Here is a 13,064-nt window from a genome sequence, read left to right on the forward strand (position 1 = left end):
ATTATTGTCACCTTCAAAGCCATTTTAGTCAATTTTTATTAAAGCCCTTTTCTGAAGACTCATTATAGAATGGGGATAACTCTTAAGTCCTCAAAACCTACACTAGTAGAATGAGTCTCCTGGCAGGTTTGTTAAAGACTCACTTGAGATAATTTATGTTACTTAATATGCAAATCTTAAAGGACTTTTTTTTAATCTAAAAAGAGTAAAAATAATCAAGAAGTTGACAAATGACAACAAACTCAGTTTAGCATTCGTTTAGATAAGAAATATGACTATAAAGTGTCATTTTTACACTTTATACTTATCAGAACTTGTAGCTCCAAATGATTCTTATCCCTTTCAATGGAAACATCCTAAAAAACTAAACTTATTCCTTATTCCTGTGATGCTACCATTATTCTAAACATTTTAGGAAATCCTATTATTTTCATCTTATATGGCACATTCTTTTGAATATCTTCACTTCAGTAGCAGCAGACTGATCAGCCTTCTAACTCAAAAAAACGTTTCACAGCATTAGAGATATTCAGAACTGGAAGATACTTCAGTGGATATCTTGTCCAATCCTTATCTGAAGAGGAATTCCCTCTATAATAGCTGACAAGTGGTGATCCAACTTCTGTTTGAAAATCTCCAACAGAAAATCCAGTATATCTCCTAAGTTCATTTCCCTTCCATTCAAACATACAAAGCATTTTAAGGACCTTAAATACTACCAGGGAAAGACAAGCACATAAATAATTATCAAAATAATTTAAGAAGACAAAAGAAAAATAATAAGAGAAATCAAAAACGACTTCATGGCCCTAAAAGTGACACCTAACCTAAACCTTGAATGAAGATAATTATGAGTTACAAGAATGAATGCCATTCAGGCAAAGAGAAATGAGAACAGAATGTCAGATTTGGAGAACAGCTAATAAACTGGCTTGCCTTAATCACAGAACATGTGAAGACAAATATTAAAGTCCATAATGGTAGACTGAAACCAAAACTATGGAAGTCTTTAAATGCCAGGCTCACTTTAGACTTTTTTCATGGGGAAAAAAAAAGAACTACTAAAAAATTCTGAATAAAGGAATGAATCAATGTGTCCTAGGAAAATTTTGGAAGTTATATGGAGGATAGATAAAGGGCAGAAGGAACCTGAAACGAAGTAGAATCAGGACAGCAGTACATATGAGCCAAGCAAAAAGAATGAGGGTCTAAACCAGGCAGTAGTTCCATGGGTAGAGAAAAGGATAAAAATGACATTTTTTAAAGTCTGATAAAATCACTAAGACTCAACAACTGAGATGGAAGAGAAGGAAAGAGTCAAGGATGACTTTGAGAGAGCAAACTTAAAACAACTAAAAGAGCTAAGGAAATGAGGGGGGAAGGGTGGTTAAGGCATTCTTATAATAGGTAGATAAATGACACACTGACTTTAAGAAGTTAATGAGGCATTAAGGTATAAAAATTCAGTATAAAATTGGAGACACAAGACTACAATTCTTTAGCGAATTTAGGGCTGGATATATAGATGAGGAATCATCTGTAGAGATAATTGAGCCTAAGAAAGCTAATAAGATCATCATTCAATCAACCAACATTTAATAAATCAACTTATGTGACAAACGGTGCTAGTGGCAAAAAAACAAAAAGTAGACAAACTTGAAGGCATATATATTTAGCAGACAAGAGACAAATGATCAAGGAAAGGAGACCAAAAATGAACCAGAAGAAAACATCACCACAAAAGCCGAAGAAAGCATTCAGGGAAAGATGGTAGTTGATATCAAAATCTATAGAAATTCAAATAAGATGAAAACTGAGAAAAAGATTTCAGTTTTTGTATAGTAATAGGCTTAAAAACTAGATTGGTATTGAGAAGTAAGCAAGAGTTATGAAAGAAAGTATATTGAAAGTATTCTTTTCTAGGACTCTCACTACAAAAGCGTAGAGAAATGAAAATTTAATGAAATGGCAGGTTAGGGAAAGGCCTGTGTTGGGTAAGCAGAAGGTATCATTCCAAATTCATCTAAGAAATTTGATTTTTGAAGACAGCCAAGGTCTGGAACTAAGTTTGGAGAAAATGATTAGGCAATACCACCTGAGATTAAGTATGGTTTGGGGTTTTTTTAAGTGTGATTATAAAACAATTAAATTGCTTTTCTAGAATGATAAACTCGAGTTTTAGAAAATTTCAAAAGAAACATTTCAAAAAATATTTTGAGCAACAACAGGCATATTATAATATTCAAGAAATTCAATATTCATTCAAATATCATTCAGAGGGACATCTAGATGGCACAATGGATAGCACACCAGTCCTGGAGTCAGGAAGACCTGAGTTCAAAATCGGTTTCAGAACACTTAATACTTCCTAGCTATGGGATACCGGGCAAGTCACAACCCCAATTGCCATGCAAAACACACACACAAACACACACGCATTATTCAGGAACTATAATATTCATTAAAAAGATTCATGTGTGTTCATAAGAACATAAGCTTAGGTTCTGGATTACATCTCTAATCTGATCTACAGAAATCATGATCCCTGATATAAAATATCATTCAATTTTAGGATAAAATGAAAACTATATGCAATTTTTAAAATCAAAATAGAATTTTAAATTTGCATCTGAACAAAAATTCTTAAAAAAAAAAAAGAAAGAAAGAAAGAAAAAGAATTTCCAGACTCTGGAGACTCATTCTAAGTGATAGCTTCTTGGCAAATAGCTATATAATAGGTAAACAATCAACTACCACTATGCAAAGAATGAATTCAAGATGAAATTCTTTACAAAAAGCCAAGATGGGTCTCCTTTATGATGAATTGTATAATATTATATCAAAGTCTATATATAATAGATATTTTAATAAGCATATAATAGGAATTATAACAAGGATGAAAAGCAAAGGATAAGAATATTCCATAAACAATACTATGTTGAGAAAAAAGGCATCAAAAACTATCAAAACTTTGCTACTAACCAAGGGGTATTTCAAATATAGTATATTTAGTAACTGTAAAAATGCACTTGTATTCATTAAAAAGAACTAAACTGGTATCACTTTAAATCACTTCCACGTATATCTATACCTGAATGAATTAGATAATTAACTAAAATATCTAATTTTGCTTCATTTATTTTCTGGGTATAAATAAGAAATAAATTCAAGATAATGTCTAGAGAAAGTATGATCAATAAGGGTTTAAATGCAATTCAAAATTAAATAAGATTTCATCATTGCTTATAGGTCATTTATTCAACTTCTACATTATATAGATTCCATTTGCTTCTTTTCCCTCAATCAACCAAATTTTAGATAATTTCATTGCTCTTTAGACTGTATGTCAGAGGAAAAGCAGGAAAAAGAAGCTGAAACTTAAAACAATTCTACTATACTTTAATAGCTTAAACTTTAAAAAACAGCCAAAACTTTAAAAAACAAAACAAAACAAATCACTAGATAAAAATGTTTAATTTATCCATTTTATTCACTTCCTTTTAGATCAGTTATGAGAAAATAAAAATCCACTAGTATAAAGGTATTAAGATGTTTTCCTTTTATACCTCAAAAATATAATACTATTATTTTTACTAGTTTATATTCCAATGGTACCTTAAGTATTGACTGATAACTATGATTTGTTAATAAAAGCTAAAATTTTCCCAAAAAATATTTTAACTTAATTGCAAAATATATACGGTATAAAATTGTCCAATGTTTTAAAATCCAATAGTGTAAAGAGATTAATATGTAGCTTGCTGGCCTGCCTTTTCTGCTGGAGAAAAACCATTGAATAAATCCTTCACACTGAAGATTTTTACTGGGAACTATGAGTCATATTACATATTTATGACAGTCTTAACCTTCTATGCCAAATTAATACTAACAAAAAATAATACAACACACAAAAAAATTTTGTACCATATTTGATGCTCACAAAGAACAGCTATTAGTATTGATCCAGGAATATGAGAAGGCAACTTTGCTAATATTTTCTTTAAATAAAAATAAGGAAGACACAGTGTTCAAATCTACCCTTTGGATTTTAGGTACCCTAGTATTAAAACAAAACAACCTATTATTTTAAGAGCTATTACAGTCTGTACATTAGAAGTCATAAATCAATATCACATGCAAATCATTTTATTACAAAATAGGGTAAAAAATTAAACTTGGTTAGGGTAAAAAATTAAACTTGGTTCACAATGTTGTTGAGTTTTTTTTCAGTCATGTCCCACTCTTTCTGAACCCATTCTGGGGTTTTCTTGGCAAAGAAATTCACCATTTCCTTCTCCAGCTCATTTTACAGATAATGAAACTGAGGCAAAAAAGTTAAGTGATTTACCCAAGGTCATATAACTAGTCAGTGTCTGAAGTCACATTTGAACTTAGGAAAATATCTTCCTGATTCCAGGCCTCAGCACTCTATCCGTGAGTCATCTACCTGTTCACAAAGGCTTGCCCAAATTGGAACAGTTAGGACAACAGAGATCTCCAATACTCCACTGGTTCAGACAGTAATAACAATATTAAAGTTTAAATAAAGGCTTACCAACAGGAAACAAAATCAGTTTCTTTCTTAGGATCACAGCTTTAGAATTAAGAGAATTTATAAAGTCTCACATCTAGTCCAACCCCCACATTTGAGGGGAAAAAAAGAAAAAGCAAAATTACTTGAGATACAAAAAGGTTTTTTTGCTTAAATATGGCCCTACTGCATAAAGATCCGGTTATTTGATTTTAATGATATAGAGGGATTCCTGAGTGAGCAAATCCCTTTTAATAAATAATGCAAGTGAGTAACTCCTTGGCAAAGCAGAGTTGCCTAAAGCATTGAAAGATTACCCAGGAGTTTCACAATAACTAACAAGAGACTTGGATCCAAGTCCTGACTCCAAAAAAAGCCAGCTCTCCACCCACCACATCATGCATTAAAAAAATAAACCAAAAAAAATCCATTAGTTACAATTTTTATATTTTAAAAAAAGCTTCTTCAATGAGGATCAGTCAAAACAAAAGTTGAAATCCTTTATTTTGTATGTCTTCAATAAAAAAATGGAAGATTTTTGTTTTATTTCATGACATTCCTCCCACTACCACCAAGTTTATGTGTGTTTTTTTAAGTTATTTTAATTTTTTTTTTAATTTGAAGTATTCATACTTAATGGTAACTTTAGACAACCTAAAAAAATTGGTTGGAACCAGGTTTGGAAGTTTCCAGTTTACACAAATTTAAAAATACATTTTAAAATAGAATATAGCTTTTAGCAAATACAATCCAAAACAACAAAAATTTTCCCGTCATGAATGACCTTCTGCCCAAAATTTTGTCATTATAAATAAAAAAGAGGAGGCAGGGGAGAGAAGCACTTTGATGACTTCAATCCAGGAACTCCTGATGTGGAAATTCCTTCCCATCTTTACAAGTGTATCCCTGAGCTAATTGCTTAGAACTTCTGTCTCAGGTTCCTCCTCATCTGTAAAGTGAGGATAATAGTGCCTACTTCTCACATTATTGTAAAGATAAAAATAACATTATTTGTAAAGTATATGTGCTGTATAAATGCTGGTTAGATAGGAAGGCAACGTTTCTCTAACAGTCTTAGAAAATTGTCTAGGTCACAGAGGTATTAAGTGACTTGTCTAAACCTAGAGAGATGGAGAATAAGAAAAAAGACTAGAATCCAAGTATCCCAAACTCCAAGCCTTCATACACTTCTCCATACAGCTACAAGAGCTGAAACAAAATGTAATGAAATGGCAGATTTAATAGAAAAATGCATTTTATTCTGGAACAAAATAACTGTCTAATCTCTCAGAATGCTATAGCTATTAAAATTTTTAATTATTCAAATACTAATATCTAAAGATATATTTAATATTTAATTTCTAAAAATTTAAGGCTACCTTTGAGGATTATGTAAAACAAAGCTAAAATTTCTTAATCAAATGTCGATCTTTAAAGTTACATTAAACGGTAAGAAAAAGAAGGGGAAAAAAACTTAACCTTGCCCTTTCACTTAACTTCAAAACAATTTTACAAGGTGACTAGATGTTTTAACTGTTCCCAGATTCCTTCACTTGATTAGGTGTAAAGACTATTCTGACCCTTTCTAATTTCCGGGACACACCAGGGTCACCAAACTTTAAAGAGACTGAAAACAGAAGCACGTGACGAAAGTTAGTCCAACACTTTCTCTTTCAAAGCTGAGCCCAGCAGTACCCAGGGCTGCGGGGCCGGGAGGAGGAACTTTTTAAGAGAATGATGCAAAGTAAACTAGTAAAAAACCCTCTTTCCTCAAGAAAAGGAGCCCAAAGTGAATCGACTGCGTTGGGGGGTCGGAGAGGAGGGGGAAGCAGAGAATCCACCAACAGGGTAACAAGGAGAGTTTAGGAATCGAACTAGAGCTGAGGTGCAGGACCTCCCCGAGGTTTCCCAGCCACGTGCAAACTGGCATGGACAAAAGAAAAGCCAGTGAAGTTACAGATCGCCCTCTGCTTCCCCTTTTCACCATATAAATGAGATGTGAGGGGAGAAAGAAGGGACAACCCGTTACAAACAAGACTTTCAATTATTCGGATTAAATGGAAGGGGCGGGGCTGCCCAGGCCGCCCCTCGGACAGAAAAGGAAGGCGGAAGTAAGGGAACTGGCAACCCGGGGTCCGGAGGGAAACGGAGAAGGGGGTACGAGGGGAGAGACTGGAGAATTATGGGGGAACTGACAGGAGATATGGGGAGAGGCCTGGGGAAGGAAAAAGAGCATTTTTTTTACCTTTTCCTGCTCCTCCCGGAGCCTCGCCACATGCTCCGAGCGGAGCGGCTGCATGGAGGAGGCGGCAGCGACGAGGCCGGGCCGAGGCCGGGCCTCCATGACCGTGCAGGGGACTGCTGGGCTCGGGCAGGACGCGGAGGGGTGGAATAGGGAGAGGGCCACCGAGGGTCTCCAAGGGGCTACTGAGTCCTAAAGCAGTGTTTATAGAGGCGGCGGCTGCTTCTCGGGGTGTGCGTCCTGCCCCGGCCTCTGCCGCTTTTCCACCTGCCGCCCCGCACGGTCCCCAGCGCCGAACCCGCCGCCGATGCTGGGGCTGAAGCGGAAGCAGAGGCCGAGTATGAGAGAGAGAAAGCTCGAGACGGATTTAGGACTGCGGCGGCCGCTGCTCCTGTCCGGGGTGCCCAGGTCCGCATTTCACACTCGCATTATCGGCCGCGTAGCCACCAGCTCGGGGAAGTCGAGCGGGAGGCGCGGGGTGGGACAGGGCCCGAGAGCAGGAGTCGCGGAGGCGGGCGGCAGCCACAGCGGCATAGACAGCTCCCAGACCTGGGCCCCGCCCCCTTAGCCCCGCCCCAGCCCGAAAGCCCGCCCAACCACTCCGTTGCAAGCTGGGAAACAGCGTCGAGGACCTGCTTCTCTAAGTCTAGAGCCCTATCCGCCTCCTGCACTTCGCACTGCGCCTGCGTTCCAGCTTTGTTCACGATGGCGTCTTCAGTGACGTCCTTTCTTCGGCTCTTCTCCTTTCTCCAGGTACTTGTCAAATGGCTGGGAGGAGGAGTTCTCTAGAGCTGTGCCGGAGTGAAGCAATGTCAGCTAATTAATAATACCTCTTGTTTTATGGTAGAGGAAGAGGTGGGAAAACAGACTTTACATGAGCCCTTATCCATAACTTGAATGCATTAGATTGCCAAAGCAGTCCCTGACACAAAAAAGCTAGGAGAAACCTTTTGCTATAATATCCCTTCCTCTCCTCCCTCACCGCGCACGCACACACGTTTTATGATGGGAGAAACTGAGACCCAGAGAGGGAGCATAACTCCCCCAAGATTTAACAGCAATTTGAGTACTAAAAGTGGGACCAGACAAAAAATGTTTCCCAAGTCCCTTATAGGAATTTTTCTACTTCAGGTCATACTACAGGTAGAGAGGGACTTGACTCTTCAAAATTCAGTTTTAGAATGTCTACTCTTTTCTCCCATTTACATTTCCCCTCTCCCTAATCGAAGAACGATTATTTATTAAGTTCTTAATACTTAATAAGCACTGATGAAAAAAGTCCTATGTGAAACAGTAACGTTCCTTCAAGGAGCTTACAATCCATTTTGGAGTCGAGAGCAAGAAGGTAGGTACGTATCTACATATGGGGAAAGATACAAAAGAGATACAAGATATTTGAGAAGTAAAAGAAAGTAGCAACTGGGGGAATCAGAAAGGTCTTGGCCTAGATTGTAAAGCTGGAACATATCTTGGGAAAAAATAGGATTCTAAAAAGTAGAGGGGAGAAAGGAAGTACTCTATGCCTGAGGGAGAACGAAGTCACAAAGATTATGATGGTGTGAATTGTTTCTGTGAAGAAAGATATGAAGGCAAGTTTGGTTGAATCTAATGGGTGTGAATCTACTGGAGAAGAAAATGAGAAACCACTTCAATATCTTTGCCAAGAAAACCCCCATGACAGTGTGGTCCATGAGTCATGAGTCAGTATGTGCAAAGGAGTAAAGTGTGATAAGGTTGAAGAAATAGTTTAGGACTAGCTTGTAAAAAAAGATTTAAAAAAAAAAAGTTTAGCACATTTAAGTGCTTGCTGTGATAAGGACTGAGAATATAGATCTAGCATAGATATTCAATTGCTGCTATTTGCAGGGGCTCAGGGATTCTTTCATATCTTCTTCTGCACCCAGACAAGGGGTTCTGTACCAGGATTCATGAGGACCCTGATTTTTAATGAAAGGGGTTGTTTCTCTCCTATATTCATTATATACTAAAAATCAAATACCTAGAAACCTACTTTTGACTATAAAGTTTCCCTTCTAAAAGGGAAGAAATAAAAGAAACATACAATACACAACAGTTAATTTATTCCTACACAGAATGAAATGATAGTCCTAAAAGAAACAGAGTTCTCATTATAGAATGATTTAAGTAGAATTAGCAACTTAACACAACTACTAGTACAATCAGTTGGAATAGTAATACTCAAGCCTTGATTGGGACATAAACAGTTTTTTAAGGCTGTTAATTAGCCATTTTACATTTGTACTTCCACTGACACTATTCAATCAAACAGCCAAGCTTGACTTTCTTTTTGGTAACCTCTTTCTCCAATGTTTCTTCTACCATCAGCCATTGTCACTCCAGGGAAACTGCAGCCACCAGCATTTGAAGACCTTCTATGATCAAATCAAAGTTGTAGCTCTATCACCTATTTAGGGAAGGAAACACAAAGCAGAAGGAAAGATAGCCAAAACACAATAGAAACTCAGCTATTTGAGTTAATTCACATTCCACCTATCAACATTATGTTGAGGTGGAAAAAGAGCGTCATATCTTGTTAACTGAAGGGCTGCATTCAAAATAAGATAAACTGAAAACTGTTCCTTCTTTTAACAAGAGTAATCCTGTGTCATCAGTTCTTCTAGCTCAGCATCAAATTAGGGGGCACTCAGCAATGTCACACATGACCAGAAATTGGCTGCCCCAGAACTTCTTCCATAGTCCACTTTAATTTGCTATGCAAAAAACAAAAACAGTCCCTGACTAAAAAGAGCTTACATTCTAATGTAGAAGACAAATTAAATATAGATAAGACACATATAAGAAATATGCAGAGTAAATTGAAGGCAATCTTAGAGGGAAAAGCACTAGTAGCTGGGGAAATTAGATTGTTGGGGGAGTGAGGGGGTTTGTCCTTCATTCTAGAAGGTGACCATGACATCAGGGAGATGATGCTATGATATGCAAGTGAATTGGTTTGAAGTAAGGGAGAGCTGTGCAAAATTACTAGCCTCACTTTCTTCTCCAGAACTCTCTGGGTCCAATGACAAGATATAAATTAGGATATTGGAGATAGCTAGGATAGATCTATAAAAGATAGGATTTGAGTTGAGCCTCAAAAGACTTGTGGCAGGGAGACCAGTGCTATAGAAGGCTATTTAAATAATTTAAGCAAAAGGAGGTGAGGGTCTAACTAGGGGTCCTCAAACTTTTTAAATAGGGGGCCAGTTCACTGTCCCTCAGACTGTTGGAGGGCCAGACTATAGTAAAAACAAAAACTTTGTTTTGTAGGCCTTTAAATAAAGAAACGTCATAGCCCTGGGTGAGGGGGATAATCGTCCTCAGCTGCTGCATCTGGCAGCATAGTTTGAGGACCCCTGGTTAACTAAGGTGGATAAAAAGGAACATATATAAAACATTTATGGATTGGATGTGGAGTGAGAATGAGGAGTTAGATACTGATATTGTCGATCCAGGTGACTGAGAGAACTGACCCCTAAACAGAAATGGGAAAGTTTTGAGGAGGGTAAAATAATAAATTTAGTTTAGAACGTGATCCAATTTATATTTGATCCTAAAGGCAATAGAGAAAATAATTAACTGCTTACTATAGACAGGATGTTAAATCAACTCATAAATTTTTCAGCTCTTAGAATCATTTCTGGCTCCTTCTCAGAAATCCTCTCAAATACTCTTTTGGTAAAGTCAGATTCACTTAATGAGATTAGGCAGCCAGATTAGCCAAGCAGAGGGTTGAGAAGCATGTAAGAGGAAACAAAGTAGAAAGAGGAAACCAATATGGACAGCTCTTCAATAGGAATTTGGTGGATAAAGGGGTAGGAGAGAAAGATACAGGAAAATAGCTTGTAGGATAATAGAATCTACTGAGGATTTTTTTTTTAAGAAAGGGAAAACTTGGGCATATTTATAGGAAGTAGGAAAGGAGCCAGAAGATAGGGACAAAGTAAAGAGGAGAGAGATGAAAATGATTTGTAGAGACAATCAACTGGAGTTGGGGGAGAGGGGGGAGAATCAATGGTACATATAGAGGGGTTGGCCATAGGAAGGAAAAGGGCCACTTCTTCATCAGAGATGAGTTAAAAAGAAGAGAATAAAAGATGACAAAGGGTTGAGTAGCGAAGGGGAGAATTCATCAATAAATCAAAAGGTTTTAGTACTATGTACTAAACACTAGAAATATAAATGGAAAAGGAAAAGACAACCCTGCTCTCAAGGAACTCAAATAATCTAATCGAGGGAGGCAGTAAGGGAGGAAAAGTTATAGGTCAGACGTCAATATCCAAGGGTCCTAAAATGAATTTGCAGGTGAGTAGACAATTCTTGGGTTCTGAAACATATAATGGCAGGGCAAATAGTAAGAAGGAGAAGTGAAAGGCATCTGTTTTCTTAGTAAAATATGAGCCAAGACACTCCACTGTGAGCAGTGGAGTTGAGATGGCCTGTTTAGGAGCTTTGCTGGGGAGAAATTTGAAACAGTCACTATGGAAAATGGAATTGAGACTAATAGGGCCGATTAGAAGGATTTCCTTGCTACAATGAGGACCAAAGTGAGAGCACATGACATTCTGTAGATTAATGGAATGGAGTAAAGAGGAAGGAGAAAAGGTGGGGAGAGAATATAAGAGAATATAAGGATCCATGGGAAGGGGAAAGTTAAGTAATATTAAGGCAATTTAGGAAATAGAATGAAGAGTTAGCAGGGATAGGAAATAAGAGCAATATACAAACATAACAAGGATCAGGAGTAGTTCATTATGAGAAAAAAAAAAAGTAAAGCTAGTAATCCATGATCTCAGACAAACTCAAACTTAAAGTTTCAATCAAGAGAGAAATCTACATTATATCAGTCATACTAATATTGTTTTAGATACATCTCTACATATTTGTAAATGCATTTGTGTGTGTGTGTGTGTGTGTGTGTGTGTGTGTGTATAGATATATGTAGGTGCATGTGAAGAGATAGACAGATAGATATAGATATATGTTCCCATGCTTAATTGTAGGAGGATGAAAGAGGAAAAAAAGAATTAAGTAAAAAGTACACAGCAGAGAACAACAAAAACCCATCCCTGTTTTGAATTTATTCTGTAAAGGGTATTACAACATCTGTTGTTATGCTTGACTTCTCACTCTCACCCCATACATCTAATCATTTGCCAAATCTTGTTACTTCTACCAACAATTTAATTGATAGACCTATCAACCAGTATTTATTAAGTACTTACCATGTGCCAAATACTATGGTAGGTGCTGGAAATATGAATAAACAATACTCATTATCTTTCCTTTTTAAACCCTCCTTTCTAATTTCCCTGTTTCCTATTTCTACCATCTTTTGCATATGCCCCTTTCTCTTCTCTGATACAGCCACCCTCTTGAAGTCCCTCATTGCCCTATAGGGACTGTGATTGGTCTGTCTGCCTGTCACAAGTCTCTCCCTGCTTTAGTCCAACCTGACAAATGTCCCTGGACAAAATGTCATGACATAATGTCATGAGGAATATGATAGAATGGAGAAAGTAGAGATGTGGCAGAGAAAAGGCCATAGCAATAATTCAGGTAAGAGATGATAAAGGAGTCCTAGATGAGTAAACCATGTGAGTAGAGAAGATTGGAGTCTTGTTGTATTCATTCTGGATATCCTGCGGACATCTCAAACTCAAGAGGTTCTAAACAGAACTCATTATTTTTCCCCAAAAATCTTTCTTTCCTCTTCTAGACTTCCCTATTTCTGATAAAGATATTATAATTTTTCTAGTTTCCCTGGTTCCACTTCAGAATTATCTCCAATTCTATGCCCTGCATATCCAGTAAATTGGTAAATCTTGTTTCTACATCCAAGATATATTTCAATCCTTGTTATAGACACCACTTTAGTTCAGGTGCTCATGACTCTGCCCTAGGCTATTATAATGATCTCCTAATTAGGTTCTCTGCCTCCTTGTTTCTCCTTACTCCAAAGATGCCAGAGTGATTTTCCTTAAGCTCAGATCTAACCATGTCATTCCCCTGTTCAGCAAACTCCAGGTTTTCATGAAATTACTTTCTCTCCTAACCATTTTTCAGTCTTTCCCCATGCCTGGACTTCTTTCCCTCTTCATATATTGTTAGAGTTCAAATGTTGGAGTTTGTTCTTCTCAAAGCACAGCCGGTTTAGAGGCTTGGAGCCCTTCGGATGTCTCCAAATCCAAAGGTTCTGTCCTTCAGCCTCTGACTCTGCTTTCTTCTGCCTCCAACCAAGACAGAGATGGAAGGTCTCCCTTATCTCCTTCT

The 13,064-nt window shown here is 37.2% G+C and overlaps 1 protein-coding gene and 1 long non-coding RNA gene across 3 annotated transcripts in view; one reads left to right on the forward strand and one right to left on the reverse strand.

The window, feature by feature from the left end:
• The window catches only part of URI1 (URI1 prefoldin like chaperone), a 66,795-nt gene extending 59,501 nt beyond the window's left edge, over positions 1–7,294 (reverse strand). The window contains exon 1 of one of the 2 annotated variants that reach the window (XM_051979760.1): positions 6,777–7,294. In XM_051979760.1, the coding sequence (XP_051835720.1) occupies positions 6,777–6,875 (99 nt within the window). In that variant the 5' untranslated portion in view covers positions 6,876–7,294. The remainder of the gene's footprint in view (positions 1–6,776) is intronic. The other variant, XM_051979759.1, reaches the window with a different exon arrangement.
• A 135-nt stretch (positions 7,295–7,429) lies between these two features.
• The window catches only part of LOC127550658 (uncharacterized), a 31,705-nt gene continuing 26,070 nt past the window's right edge, over positions 7,430–13,064 (forward strand). Inside the window, exon 1 of the long non-coding RNA XR_007950906.1 lies at positions 7,430–7,526. This is a non-coding gene — a long non-coding RNA (uncharacterized LOC127550658). The remainder of the gene's footprint in view (positions 7,527–13,064) is intronic.

This window comes from Antechinus flavipes, chromosome 2 (genome assembly GCF_016432865.1).
Source record: "Antechinus flavipes isolate AdamAnt ecotype Samford, QLD, Australia chromosome 2, AdamAnt_v2, whole genome shotgun sequence".
In the NCBI taxonomy this organism is placed as follows: domain Eukaryota; kingdom Metazoa; phylum Chordata; class Mammalia; order Dasyuromorphia; family Dasyuridae; genus Antechinus; species Antechinus flavipes.